At 42.6% G+C, this 14510-nt stretch overlaps 1 protein-coding gene across 1 annotated transcript; it reads left to right on the forward strand.

Annotated features, from left to right (window-relative positions):
• The first annotated feature begins 125 nt into the window (after nucleotides 1–125).
• rc3h2 (ring finger and CCCH-type domains 2) lies at nucleotides 126–14310 on the forward strand. Its single transcript, XM_070924487.1, has 19 exons — nucleotides 126–356; nucleotides 440–557; nucleotides 1138–1371; nucleotides 2226–2401; nucleotides 4005–4205; nucleotides 4425–4557; nucleotides 5374–5492; nucleotides 6713–6825; nucleotides 7359–7667; nucleotides 8097–8299; nucleotides 8414–8727; nucleotides 8806–8952; nucleotides 10298–10435; nucleotides 11578–11742; nucleotides 11880–12129; nucleotides 12621–12705; nucleotides 13378–13585; nucleotides 13768–13931; nucleotides 14049–14310. Exons 1-19 carry the CDS (start codon nucleotides 126–128, stop codon nucleotides 14194–14196), a joined length of 3456 nt encoding a protein of 1151 aa, XP_070780588.1. The 3' UTR covers nucleotides 14197–14310.
• Nucleotides 14311–14510: the final 200 nt, after the last annotated feature.

Below are 14510 nucleotides of genomic sequence, written 5' to 3' on the forward strand. Positions count from 1 at the left end.
CCTAACTTTATGTCCTCTTCCTCACAGTCATCGTCGGCAGTGGCGAGCAGGAGCTGTTGTCAGGGCTCGTTGACATGCATTCCCCCTGAGCTTGGCAACGCCTCCCTCAGTGGTGTGGTGGCAGGATGCCAGTGCAGGCGGCCCAGTGGACAGAGTTCCTGTCCTGTCCCATCTGCTACAATGAGTTTGACAGCAGCGGCCATCAGCCCATCAGCCTGGGCTGCTCCCACACGGTGTGTAAGACCTGCCTACACAAACTGCACCGCAAGGCCTGCCCCTTTGATCAGACGCCAATCAGCACTGATATCGACCTGCTGCCGGTCAACTGTGCCCTGCTGCAGCTGGTTGGAGCTCAGGTGAGTCCGGCAGAAAGGAGGCATGTTTATGACAAAACTTTGTCCTCTTTCTTGTGTGTTTGCTCACGACGTGTGTCTCTTAGGTTCCAGATGTGCAACCGGTGAGCCTGAGCAGTGCAGCCGAAGTTGAGAACTACGAGGTCTGCAGGGTGTGTGTGGAAGAGCTGGCTCTCTACCTAAAACCTATCAGCGGAGCAAAAGGTTTGTTTGTGTGTGTGTGTGCAGTTATGCATGTGTGTTTTCGTTTTTTCAGATCTATGGACATTTGTGAAAGAGAACGAAGCTCTTGGTACTAAATGTACGGGGGCTGCAGTTGAGCTGCCTTTGCAACTTGGCATTCATGCTTCTCACACTTCTCATGACGCCTGAAAGCTGCTGTACTTTTATGGTACTGAAGGAAAAATCAGCTCTCTGCGCAACCAGACTAGAAGGATTAACCTTACTGAAAGTGACCTCTAGTTCCGGTTGTTTGTTCAGCCCATTCTGGGTGACGGTGGTGCTGTGGTCGCATTAGTCATTTTTGGTGAATAATATAATTCATACAATTCACACCTCCTCACGTCTGGTTCCCTGAGAAGCATGAACCCTTGATGGGAGATTAGATGCAGGATGACAGCTCATCCCCTTCATTGAGACGCCTTTAAATCCACCTACATACAGTAGCTGGTTGTAACAGACATATGTTTGCTGTTCCTCTGTTCTTTTTGGGTCGGAGGATGAAGTTTCAAAAATCAATGAAATTACACCCACAGATTTACCACAGAGCTGTCACCTTCTACAGGTGTGGCGACTCTGAGTCCGAGCGTTCTCAGTCGGCCAATGCAGAGGAAGTTGGTGACCTTGGTGAACTGCCAGCTGGTGGAGGAGGAGGGCCGTGTGCGGGCAGTGCGGGCAGGCCGGTCGCTGGGGGAACGAACTGTAACTGAGCTCATCCTGCAGCACCAGAACCCCCAGCAACTCTCTGCCAACCTCTGGGCAGCAGTGAGGGCGCGGGGCTGCCAGTTCCTGGGACCTGGTGGGTTGTGCATGACATACAGCAGACACATGGCAGTGATATGAAGACTCAAACACATAAATCTTTGAGGCAAGGCAATGTGATTTTATTATGTGTCATTGTTTTCGAGATCTGAGTGAGAATTGCATTAGCATTTTGAAAATTAGGGTTAAGCATTTGCATCTTGTCCTGTAATTATCACCAAAACAAGCAAGTTTTAAAGGTGATGCTTGCTATTGTGAAGTTTTTGAGGCAGTATAATATAAAAGACTTCACTTGATGCAAACTTTCACTGAAACCTGTCAAATGCGCCCTGTCACACAGATTTGAGAACAATGAAGTGTCATTTAAACACAAACAATATAATTCACACTTCAACATTGTTAATATCCACTGCTTAATTTGTATCAAGTCAATATACAAAGCTATTGCTGTAAACTGTTGGACTTTAAATTAACTGATTGTTATTTTAGCGTGTGCTTTCAAAGGAATTGGTAGCCTTTCAGTTGACTGGACTCACTGTGTCCAGAAGTTGCCCTTTGAATAGTCTAAATGGCCCGTTTAGATTGCCTCATCAAACTGACTGCTGGAGCTGGTACCCGGTGTCCTGTGATGATTACTCATAGGGCAGATTCTGACTGGGAAACTGTTTCTCATCATGATCACAGATTGAGTTCATTAAAGAGTCTGAGGACACCTGCTTCCAAGAACATCTATGCGTTAGAAATTTATTAGTTTGTTGTTCAGCTTTTGTTTGCTCAGAATAGAAAATTAAAATATGTATTATTTGCAGTGTTTGCATGCATATGCATGCTCACCTGTGTCTGTTTTGTGTGCTGTATCCCAACATCCCCCCTCTAACTTTACCTCATCAGCTATGCAAGAAGACGGACTGAAGCTAGTTTTACTGGCTCTGGAGGACGGTTCAGCTTTGTCCAGGAAGGTGTTGGTTTTGTTTGTCGTCCAAAAGCTCGAGGCTCGGTTCCCCCAGGCCTCCAAAACCAGCATAGGCCACGTGGTGCAGCTTCTCTACAGGGCCTCCTGCTTCAAGGTACAGGCAACATGAATGAGCATACGCACATAGATACACATTACATCCATAAATATGTGCACTTTCATCAACATGTGAGCAAGCTGTACTATTAAGTGCTTCATTTTAAAAAGAAGAAGCTGCTGTCCCAAGAACCCTAGCCATATTAAATGACCTGATTAAATGAAGGGTATTTAAATAGATCCTCATTTACCACCACATATTCTTTTACCACAGAGATAGAGCTTCATATGAATGCCTTTTTTACATCATCAGTTATAGAGCTGTTTTTCAAAGCTGTTATTCTTGTCATTTTACATATAATATTTTCCACCCAATAAAATATCTATAAAATCAAGATGAACAAAAACAATGATTTTCTTAAAATTAGTCAAAGCGTCTGAGGGAGCTTTGGAAAACCCCCTTTCAACTGCGGATTGGTCTCCAACTTAACATGACCCAGTCTGACATTTAAGTATTATCGCTCCCTAAATGCTTTGCCCATATAACTAATATCTTATACTGTATAAAAGTCACATCTGTAATAAGGACATGGATATATCTTCTGTGTGTGTGTGTGTGTGTGTGTGTGTGTGTGTGTGTGTGTGTGTGTGTGTTTCTGTTCCTGTTATCTGATGACAGACATCGCTGGTAGGGCAGAAATGCCAGCTATCTGCTCGTGATGTAACAGCAGTCTATATTTGCCCTTGTTGCCCCGCCTTGCGGGACAGAGACAGACAGCACAGAGATGCAGAGAAAGATAGATGAAAGTGCAGGAACACTAACATTTTTTTTTAGTGGATGAACAGCAGCAAGAACTCGACTAATGATGAAATCTGATTCTGCTCGGTTGTAATTTTGACCTTTGGGCTGTTGATTTGTAAATGATACTGTAGCTGGTGGTGTGTGTTGGTGTCTTATGATGATTACTCATAGGGCAGATTCTGAGAAGGGGAAACTCCCTTTGTCTGATCTGAATTTGAGTTTATTAGTCTGAAGACACCACATACAGGCAAACTGACTGGTCAGTAAATTCAGTTTCATTTAATTGGAAAATCGCAAGTACAACGCTTAGTACCAAAATACTATTCTAATTTTAAGGTATAAATTATCCCAAAATGAATATTTCATTATCTCATTAGCTACTCAGTCAGGTGTCTCTGGATGTAATACAGCCATGAAATTGCTCCAAACAAGTTATGCAGTATAATAAAAAGTATATTATAACCAGGTAACTTGGGTTCAAAATAGCAATACTTACCTCAATGACTCTCAGATTTGCAGCAAACACAAATAAACTAAAATTATACCTGGAGAACAATTTCTTGTGTAAAATAAAAAAGATAGAAATCTGCAGAAAATGTGTTGATATATTATTAGCTCTTGTGTTTGTTAATAAATAAATGTGCAGTATTTTACCGTAGAACTGTTTTGTAACTGTATTGATTGTAATGTCTGAAAGTATAAAAAATTAAATAAATTTGATTCCCTCCAAAAAACTTGATAGGTCCGGCCCTGATCATGTGTCCATATCCTCTCTTACTTGTCCTTCTTCTCACTCTCCTGTCTCTGGTCCCGCCCCTCTTTCTTTTTCTCTCTCCCTCCATCATCGTCTGTCTACCAGGTGACTAAGCGTGATGAGGACTCCTCACTGATGCAGTTGAAGGAAGAGTTTCGGACATATGAGGCTCTGAGGAGAGAACATGACGCTCAGATCGTCCACATCGCCATGGAGGCGGGCCTACGAATTTCACCCGAGCAGTGGTCCTCCCTGCTGTATGGGGACTTGGTCCACAAGTCCCATATGCAGTCCATTATTGACAAGGTGCCAGTATGATTCATATGCTCACCATCAGTATAGGCTGTTATTCCACTTGCCATATAAGGTTCAGCATTCATTATTGATACACTCACTTTTGAAATTTCACACGGTGAATATAACAAGCCTCCAGAGAACAGAAGCACTGCACAGCATTACAAATACATTCATCTAGTCTTTATTTTGTTTAAAGACTCAAGTCTCCTCCTCTATCTTCTGCTGCAGTTGCAGTCCCCAGAGTCGTTTGCAAAGAGTGTTCAGGAGCTGACAATCGTTCTGCAGCGGACAGGAGACCCTGCCAACCTCACAAGCCTTAGACCACACCTAGAGCTGCTAGCCAACATCGACCACAATCCAGGTACTTCACTTTGTTTAACAGTGTTCATGTGAATGAATGCTAATGAGTCTGAATGATTAACACTTCTCAGAATAAAGGGCTCATCCAGCTCCACAAAGATTAATGAGATTGGAAAGTGAAGAAAATAGACAAGCTGTGGCACTCGCATACTAAAATGCAATTAACGAGCACAAAAGCGAAGATCAAAACTACTGACTCATCTTGTGAGTTCAACATGTATTAATCAAAGCCAGCAGGGTTTTTGATGTGTTCGAGTTTTAAAATATTATGGCACTCAGAAATGTGTTCTGTATTGTGCTTCTCTGTAAAACTTATTTATTATAGTTATAATAATATAGTATAAATAGTTATTATATTGTCATGAAACAGGTGCCTTTTCTGATAGCCTCTCCATTAAGGTTTGTATATTTGTCTAGTAATTTGCGTTATTACAAAAACAAATGACATTCCCTTCAGTCTCAACTGTACTTTGTGTTTATGGCTAATTAGGAAAATGTTAGCATGCTAACACCATAAACTAAGATGGTGAACCTAATAAACACTATACCTGCTACATTGTCATTACTGATTATAGCACTTAGCTCAAAGCACAGTGCAGATTCATAGAGCCACTAGCATGGCTGTAGACTCGTTCTTTCGGTGTCCTTTTTAGTTAGCATGCTGTATGATGGAGATACTGTGTATTATGTGTCCTCATCCAAAAAGTAACTCAGCCAGGACATCTAATTGCTAGACTTGCCGCTACCTGAGCCTTTTTCAGACCTTGTGCAGGGATAAGAATCTCTTCTAAAGACTGTGTTGTTGATCTGTGTGCAGACGCCCCGGCACCATCATGGGAGGAGCTGGAAAGTGTGATGCTGGCTGTGAAGTTGGTGGTTCACGGACTAGTGGAATTCATACAGAACTTCAGCAAGAAGAGCCACGACACTCCACAGGTGTGATAGGAGGAGATTGTAACGGTTATATTATTTTAAAAAGCCAACAAAGCAATGCAAGAAATGGGATGGGAGGAGGAAATATGAGAGATCATAAACATAATATTTGCCCAGTGGAAAAGTGCAGAATAGTAAAGAAAGACAATCCTGGGAGGAGAGGTTGTACTGCTGCTTCATTCAGCACTTTGTCCCTCCTGGCAGTGGCATCTAAGACCCTCTTTACACCTGACATTAACATGCGTTGTGGGTGATCCAATCACAAGTGGGCATGTACAGGTATGAATGTACCCAAGATGCATTGAGATCCCTGTCCTTGGCATGCTGACATGAAATCCTGAAGCTTGCAGAGTGAGATTTTTTACCATTCGCTAAGAAGGAAAGCCTTCAGTTCTTTCTAATTGTTGTTCGAACCTGCAGAGCAACCACAAGCTGACTGCCTTCACCTTTACAGATCCGCCTCTGCGTTTACCCTCTGGCTTAGGCATTTTGTGGGTTAAGGGAATGTTTAACTTTTCTCCATGTTAGAAAATAAGATGTAAAAGATAAGTGATCACCCTGTGATACTTGTGTTCAGGGCCCCATGTTTTGACTTCTGTAAACCAGCAAATATTTTTGTGGGTTTTGCTTAAACAGTTTCGAAATGGCAGCAACGCCATAAACACTACATTTGTTTTCCATCAAGAATGTTCAACAAAGGTGATTATTTAAGTCTCTGGTCACGTGTTTTTGGTGTTACGGTGTTTAGCAGCTATCATTTATAGTCTGTCCATGCCTGTTTGTGTGTTAGCCATCTGTTTGATGTCCATAGCCACGACATTTTGAGAGTTTTTCTTTTCAACATCTGCTGTTATGAGTTGTAACAGTCTGCAAATAGAAAAATGGAATCATCATGGATATAGTTAATTAGTCACTGTTAAGAGTAAACATTAACTAACATCTTGACATGAACTTTACACTGATCATTAGAAGTGTCACCCATGTTTTATGATAACTACCACAACTTACAGCGTGAGAGTCATATGTTCATTTATTTCAGTGTTTCAACAATATAACAATATGACTAAAAACCATAAGAGTTTGTGCTGGGAAAAACAATAAAATGCTTTTGTGCTCAGGAGGAACAGAAGCAGTGAGACATTTATTGCATAAGATTGATCCAAGACTTACATCTGTTAGCTTAATTTTCCAGCTAATGTGCATTGTATCTGTGCGTTTTGCAGCCTCAGGCTAACAACAAGTACAAGACGAGCATGTGCCGAGACCTTCGTCAGCAGGGAGGCTGTCCCCGAGGAACCAACTGTACATTTGCACACACACAGGATGAGCTGGAGAAGTGAGTGAACACTCTCGGAGTGTGCACTTGGAAAGACTCATTTTTTAATGTATTCAAGACAGAAAATGACTCAGATCATCCAAGTTTGCATCTACAATTGGATAAAAAAAATGACTTGTTTTACTTGTTTAGACAGAAGTCCACTTGTCTATGTTTTATAACTGCAAAATGACACTGTTAACTAAAGTATCTGTACATGAAGAAGAATCATAAGTGTGATGAAATGAGACTAATTACATTAAGGCTTTGTAGCCTAAGATGCACTTACTGTACAAAAAGGAGTTTATCTTTTGTCTGCTCTCATCTGTGGCTACTCAGCTTTTCCCAACCTCCCACTTTTTAATTAGATTTTATTTATCTAATCATATGTTTATTTACAAGAGGATTTACAAGAGCTCCTCTGTGACAATATTATTACAAGGCTAAGGATGCACACACACACACACACACACACACACACACACACACACACACACACACTGTTTTCCAACCACAACACACTTATTAAGACTGTCCCTGTTGTCTCTTTACAGATTTAGACTGAGAAATAAGAAGAGCAGCAGTGTGGGCCGTGCATTCCCTTTAGCACCAGGGGTTATGGGTAAAACCTTCACCACGGAGGGCAACATCCACACAGATGTGGGGCAGGGGCTGAAAGGCACAGGGGAGAACACAGCTACCCTGACAGAGGGAGTGCCCGGCCTGACTCACCCCCAACTGATCTCCAGAGGGGCCGACATGATGGAGGAAATGAAGAGAACGGCGCCAAACGGATCCAATGGGGCTAACGGGTCCAGCGGGTTATCTGGCACCAACAGAATCACGTCGGGGTCAACTGAACAGTAAGATTTTTCATTCACTTATTCACTGATGCTTGTACATCTTCTGCTGTTGGCATTTAACTCTGTGACCAGCCTAATACAGGGAGTTGTTGTCTTCATTGTTAAACAACCACCATTGCGGATGAAAATCTACCTGACGTGACTCAGGCAGAAATCATGTATCAAAAGTTGCGTTCATGATTATTTGTGTACATGATTATTTGTGTGTCAAAAATGTGGTTTTCCTTCATTTACATTTGAATTAATCTAGTCAAATCCACATTTACAACTCACCTGATGTGTGGATTTGCATATGACTTTGGCAGAGAAACAGTACTTCACAAACATTTCTGTGGTGTTGGGAGGGTCTGAGCTCAGTTATCTCCAACTCAGCCTGATTTGCATTCATGTGTTCATTCTTCCTCTTTATGTTGTCATTCTGTCCGTCAGGAAGTCCATCTCGCCTCCCAGGACTCCAGTCAGCCACTCCTCAGCGTCATCTCCCTTGACAACAGTTGGGCGGGGTGATGGTGGTGCTCCAATGCCCAAACATGGTCAGTTCGTGCTGCGTGCACCGCATCCTTCTCAGGCGTCAGAGCTGTACTATCAGGAGCCCCACTCTGCATATGACACGCCCCATTATCAACCAACCTGTGAGTCCATTTTTAAATAAAACCTTGAATAAAAAAAACCCTCATCATCTTCTTGGGAAAGTGCAAATGAACGTGTTTCTCTTCTCTTCCTCTTCTTTCCTCCTCCTCCACCAGCAGGTTCCTATTACCCATCTACTCTTCATCCTCCTCACAAACACTGCATGGCTCGGTTCCTTCGATCCTCCAACGTCCCAGAATCCTCCCTGCCACCCTCGATTGGCCCTCCACCATCTTCCTACCCAAGTGACCCTCAAACGTCACACCCACCTTCCTCCTCTTCTTCTGGGTACCCACCACACCCGCCTAGAGATCGGATGGGACCTCCTGCCTTCCACCCCCACCCAGGGCAGCCTCAGTATGGGCCTCTGGCCCCTGCTCATGGTGTTTATGCTCCCCTCTACGACAGCAGGAGAGTATGGAGACCTCAGGTGAGCCTTCTGTTAATCATCGTGTTAATTTGATCATTCTGTAACTTATGCTAATCATGATGATTACTATCATTACAGCTGTACCACAGAGAGGATGCCAGGAGTAACTCACTGCCTCCAGAGGTGCTGCATTCCTCCGTCTACCAGCCTCCACTCAGGGAGAGATTCAACTCTCTAGATAGCAACTACTGCTCTGGAGCTGAACACCGCGCAGGGCTACACAGGGTAGGTGAAACAACACACATCTTATAGCATGGCTGTGGGGAATACTCACTTCTGACTGGCTGGAGGGATTTATTTTCAGATAACAACACACCTCTGATGTAACTGCCGCATCAATGTTTTACTTTAAGACACATATCCGTTCAAAACCTGTACCAACTGGCTGTTACATGGCTTCTCCCACTTGTTTTAGTGACGTTTATCCCAACGTTGACAGTAGCAGTGCAAACAGTATCTATTTAAAGAGAGTAATGCCTTTAAAAAATTGGAATTATTGACAAGTGGGCATACTGTAAGAGAGATAATCCACTCTGAGCCATGCAGTAATTAAATAATGATGCTCTCTGTCAAAGGTTACATTAAAATGATTTGCTTTCTCCCTATGTCATGAAACATCTCTTGTGTTGCATCCAGTGGAAACACATGTATTAATTGGTGTTGTCTTACATTGAACAGATTTATTGCTACATTCTTTTCAGCAACATTTCCTTTCCTTCAGTTTCTCTTTTTACACCCACATATCATCTCACCTCTACCTTCCCTGCCAGCCACAGAGCTGCAGTATGAAGCTTCAGCCTCCTCTGTAGTCCTCCCACTTCTCACCCAAATATGTCTCTGCCTCCCCAACTTACTTCTCTCCTTCTCACATCATCATATAGCATTTCCAGTATGACTATTGCAACAATACTACTACAGTATATTTCAACATCTGATAATTTTTAATTTAGGGCAGTAAGTATTCAAATTGAAATGACTCAGTACTAAAAATTGCACATTTCTAGATATTTGTAGCAACACTTGACCCTTTTTGTCCTGAATTGCTGTGAGCCAGACCCAATAAAACAATCTCTCAGTTGTGCAGGAGAAAAGAAACATTTTAATATAGTAACACCTACACATCTTGCAATATACTGCAGTGTGATAGTCCTGCAATAAAAATATTCAATATAACCTTTGTGTCAACCACCTGTATGTACAGTATATGGAGGGAAAGATAGCCTTAAATTATATGGTAAGCTAAAACAAAACCATTGTTTCTGAATAAGCAGCTCTCTAGTAAAAACAGAAAATTAGAAGTTTTGTTGCATTATATTGTACAGCTGTTTTTATTGTTTCCACCCCCACATCTTCAGAAAAGGCTCCCCTGCCTGCCCATATGTTTAGACCTCCTAGACCAGACATGAAATGCGATCAGAGCAGCTAAACTTGGGAAAAGATGAAGGAAGATTGATTACAAATCTGATACAACTGAAAACTCATATTATACATAATATATTATTATTATAGTAATATATGTTCTCTTTTCTCTCCCTCACTTTTCCTGTCTTGTCCAACGCTCCCTTGTCAGGATTATGGCCGTGTTCCTCTGGGCTACGAGGATCTGTTCAGAAGGAAGCAGGAACAGTGGGCTCATCATCACCACCATCACAACGCCAACCGGCCCTCCCAGTCCTCCCCCATCTTCACCATCGATTTTGGAACTGAGGTAGAAAGCAAATAATAGAGACACCATATGTGCACACACAAACACACAGAGCATTACAAGTTAAGGGTGTTTATATGCGTGACGGTTCAAATTAAAATGCCACCATGACCAGTTTATTAATAGTGTCACTGCAGCCACCTGGAACTGAGAGTAATGAATTGCTTGTGCTTTTTACCATTTTTAAAATATGTAGGATTTAATTCCTATCCTAAAAAGCTTGCACTTCGGCTGTGTCCAATGCTTTTTAAGTGGGAGATAGTTGCTTAGCAACTGTGGAGGAAGATATCATAGCAGTGCACAATTGTGGCATGTGGGTGTGTGTGTGAGAGAGAGAGAGAGAGAAAGAGAAAGCGAGAGGAGAGACTTTAACAAGCAGTGACTCAGGCTTTCAGCCAAGTAAAGCTTTGTTTAACAGCACATCAGATATGTTTTGTTTTGTTCGCGAAGACATACGCTTTAAAATTTAGCTCTTGTTAAAGAGACAACAAGGACTTTTTAAGTGTTCGTTTACTGATCTCAATTTAATTTTAATGCCTCTGCATAATAAGCATAGGCAAACAAGACAATCGGACTGGCTATTGCTATTTAATGATATCCAGTATCCAGCGCTCGCGGATGGCAGCGTGTCAGCACTGGCAGTGAGAGCATACATTCAAATTAGTGAGCAACCGAGGCTGCTATTTTAGATGTATCAGCCCTAAAACTTACACCATATGTATGATATTAATTTCATGTGACATTGTTCATTCTTTCATGCATTATCTATGGGGCAGGGTAGTCTGTGGACAGGTCTCCAGTCTATCAGAGGGCTTAAACATGTAGACAGACAACCATAAACACTAACATTCAATCCTCTGGGTAATTTAAAGTATCTGTTTCAAACGCAGGACCTTCCTGATGTGTGGTAATGGTCCTTACTGCTGAGCCAGTGTGCCATCCCAGCTGTCATTATATAGTTTATGAATCTTACATAGATGCAATTAAAAGTGTGTTGTGCAAACAGCTTCCTTTCCCAAAACATTGCTGCTGTCTGTCTCCTTAAATCAAATGCTTGGCAGATCAATCTTGGTTTAGCAACACGAACTAGCAAAGGAGTGTGTCTCAACAACCATTTTGTCAACCAATGTCTCTCTCTCTTTCAGCATGTGGAGAGCAGTGGAGGCCAGTGCGTGGGGTGCAGGTTCAGAGGGGAGGAAAGTTTAGCACACTACTCTCCGTGGTCCTGTGGTACCATCGGCCCCTGCCTCAGCCCCTTTGAGCCTGAAACGCTCACACACACATCGGCTCACTCCTGCTCAGACCACTCGGTGAGACTCTTCCCGCACCCACAAGCAGGCGCAGACACACATCTAAAGACAAATTCTTCTTTTGTTCAAATATCTCTGTGGCACCATATTCACGTGTGGGCTCTCTTTCTAACAGCGTCCATGTTTTTCTCGTGCAGGAGATGGACAGTAATGGAGATGGAGGTGGTGGCGTTAGCAGTAGTGGTGTCGGGAAGCGATGGCTGCATTCGTTGGATCACTACCGGCGCTTGAAAGACGAGGACCCGATCATTCCCTTCAGTGAGGGGCCCATTATATCCAAGTGGGGTGCCATATCCAGAGCATCTCGCACGGGCTACCACACCACCGACCCTGTCCAAGCCACGGCCTGCCAGGGCAGCGCCAACACCACACCCATCAACTTTAAAGGTAAGGAGGGATAAAAAGCCAAAGAATGAGGACAGGAAGTGCAGGATGGAACAAGGCTGGCACAGAGAGAAGCAGAAGAGGAAGGAGAAAAGAAGTTACATAAAATAGGTTTTCTTTTTTACATGATGAAGACTTTAGAACGACCTGCCAGAGAAGATCAAGTTAGAGTGTTATGTAGTTTTTTATAGCTTTCAGTGTTGGCCTATGGCCCATAGTCTTTGTCCTTTATAATTCACATGTCAACATGGTGATGTTCTTTGTTTTTTATTTGGATTTATTTATTTTACTTCTTACTAATCCATTTTTTTCTTGTTTACCTTTGATGCAGCTGTTTTACTATTTACTGTCCTTTATCAGTAAAGCACTTTGTAAACTGTGTTTAATGTACAGTTATATAAAATCATTAAAATGTAATTTATATTATTATAAGGCAAATGTTGCTTTGATTTTTTTTCTCCATTGTTTACATTTGTTTTGTATTTCTCTCAAAGATTACAACCCCCACTTGGATCACAGCAACTACAGGTGGAGCTCCAGAGGATCAGACTCTTCCAGCCACTCCAGTTTCCTAGAGAGGTACAACACATTCACACACAAATATTTTTCTTAAATGTTTTTAGCAGCTTATTTTCCTTCAGGTCTTACATGTTGTTGAACAATGGAAACATACAAATTCCACATGGAAAGAAATGAGAAGCCACCTTGCTGTTTCTCAATACTTACAAGTCAATTCAAATAAAAGAAAACCTGCTATAGAAAAATGTGAACATGATTGAGGCGATTTCACAGTATAGGTTAGATTCTTTTCTGCTTAAACCCCACTGGGCACAAGAGGAAGTTAATCCCTGATTGTTAACACATTTCCCTCTCTCCTCTCTCATTGTGCTGCAGTCGTTTCCTCTCTGTGGTCAGACTAAAAATAGGGTGCCACGGGGCAGCCAAGAAATGGAGTCAGGAAAGCCCTCTTCACTGATGTCTCTATGCACAAAATATTTACCAACACACTGACATGTGATTTTTAATGACCATTTTTATTTTTACACATCGCTGTATTGTGTCCAGTTACTGGGCCATTAACGGGATGTAATATTTGTTGTTTTTATTTTATTTCACCATCATTATCATCTTTCAACTGATGCCAAGGATTTTGATACCAAAAAATTGTGTACAATTTCACTGTACCATGCTTTTAGAAAGTAGGGAATAATTCTACGGTTGTCTGTATCTGTATGTTTTTTGTGGTTCTAGTGAGCAGCTTTGTGCATCGGAGCTTCACGTCCGTCGAACTTCAATAAGCAGTGGAGAGAAAATCGTGTCTGATCTGCAAGCCCGTCAGAGCGCCTACAGCCAGAATCGGGACCGGGCCGAGAGCGAACCGGACCCGGATCGGGACATTGAGCTGGAACTGTGCGCTCTTGACATGGAGGATTCAGACCACCAGGAGATCAAGTCTCAGGTTGGTATGATTATGTAAATCAGACTAGAGTGCTCGATTTTATATATATATATATATATATATATATATATATATATATATATATATAGTAAAAACACATGGACACTGTGTCTGTGGTGTTTGATTATTTCTGAAGGGCTGTTGTAAAGCTTGGAGTTGAATTTGTCTTCTTTGCCTCTCAGGAGTCTTTAGACCTGGGCGCCCCACAGTCTCAGGATGCTTCCCACCTCCTCCCACCTCCCTGCTCCTCTCCCCTCCTCTCTTCTCCTGTGGAGGAGCACCCCCAAACAGAGGGTCCTTTGACAGAAAAGATGGATGCTCACCTACTGAAAAAGATGGCCTTCAGGTGAATTACCATGGTAACCAGTGTTTCAGAGGTCATCTTCGACTTGATGAGCTGGCAGTGAACAGAAGCTCTGCCCATTCGTTCTTTTTACTCTCTTTTCTTCCTCTCTTTCTCCAGGAAGTCTCTGCCTCCTGGAGGGTTGGTCTCAGGAGGTCTGGGCGTCGGCAAGCTGATGCTGCGGACGGGACCTCCTCGACTGGGGGACACTTCCACGCGGGCTTGCCCTGAAACGCCCGTGACAGAGATGCTGCTCAATGGAAGCTAAGGGGGCACAAAGTCAGACACTGACCTGCACCAAGCTAGAACTGAGTCGCTCGCCCACAACCAGATCCTGGTTAAAGGGAATACCATTTAATTCCAGCCTTCATATATGTCAATCATATGCCTAAATAAAACTTGACAGATATGAGTCAACAGCATGTGCTGCGCCACATCGTAAGGGGCAAGAGAAAACACATTGTCCTGCCTCCACCAATGTACAGCTCCACAGAGAATTTAGTGATATCACTGTTTATGCCTCGTAAGGTACATGGCCAGTTTGCCCTTTCAGTAGATGCTGAACTTGTCCTTGTTTGCAGT

This window comes from Enoplosus armatus, chromosome 18, assembly GCF_043641665.1.
Source record: "Enoplosus armatus isolate fEnoArm2 chromosome 18, fEnoArm2.hap1, whole genome shotgun sequence".
In the NCBI taxonomy this organism is placed as follows: Eukaryota; Metazoa; Chordata; class Actinopteri; order Centrarchiformes; family Enoplosidae; genus Enoplosus; species Enoplosus armatus.

Excerpts from the sequence above, each read along its gene's own strand:
- rc3h2 (XM_070924487.1), top strand. The coding sequence starts at position 126 with ATGCCAGTGCAGGCGGCCCAGTGGACAGAGTTCCTGTCCTGTCCCATC. Across the intron at positions 6,826-7,358 it reads ACACAGGATGAGCTGGAGAA|ATTTAGACTGAGAAATAAGA; the intron begins GTGAGTGAACAC and ends GTCTCTTTACAG. Across the intron at positions 13,932-14,048 it reads CTGAAAAAGATGGCCTTCAG|GAAGTCTCTGCCTCCTGGAG; the intron begins GTGAATTACCAT and ends CTCTTTCTCCAG.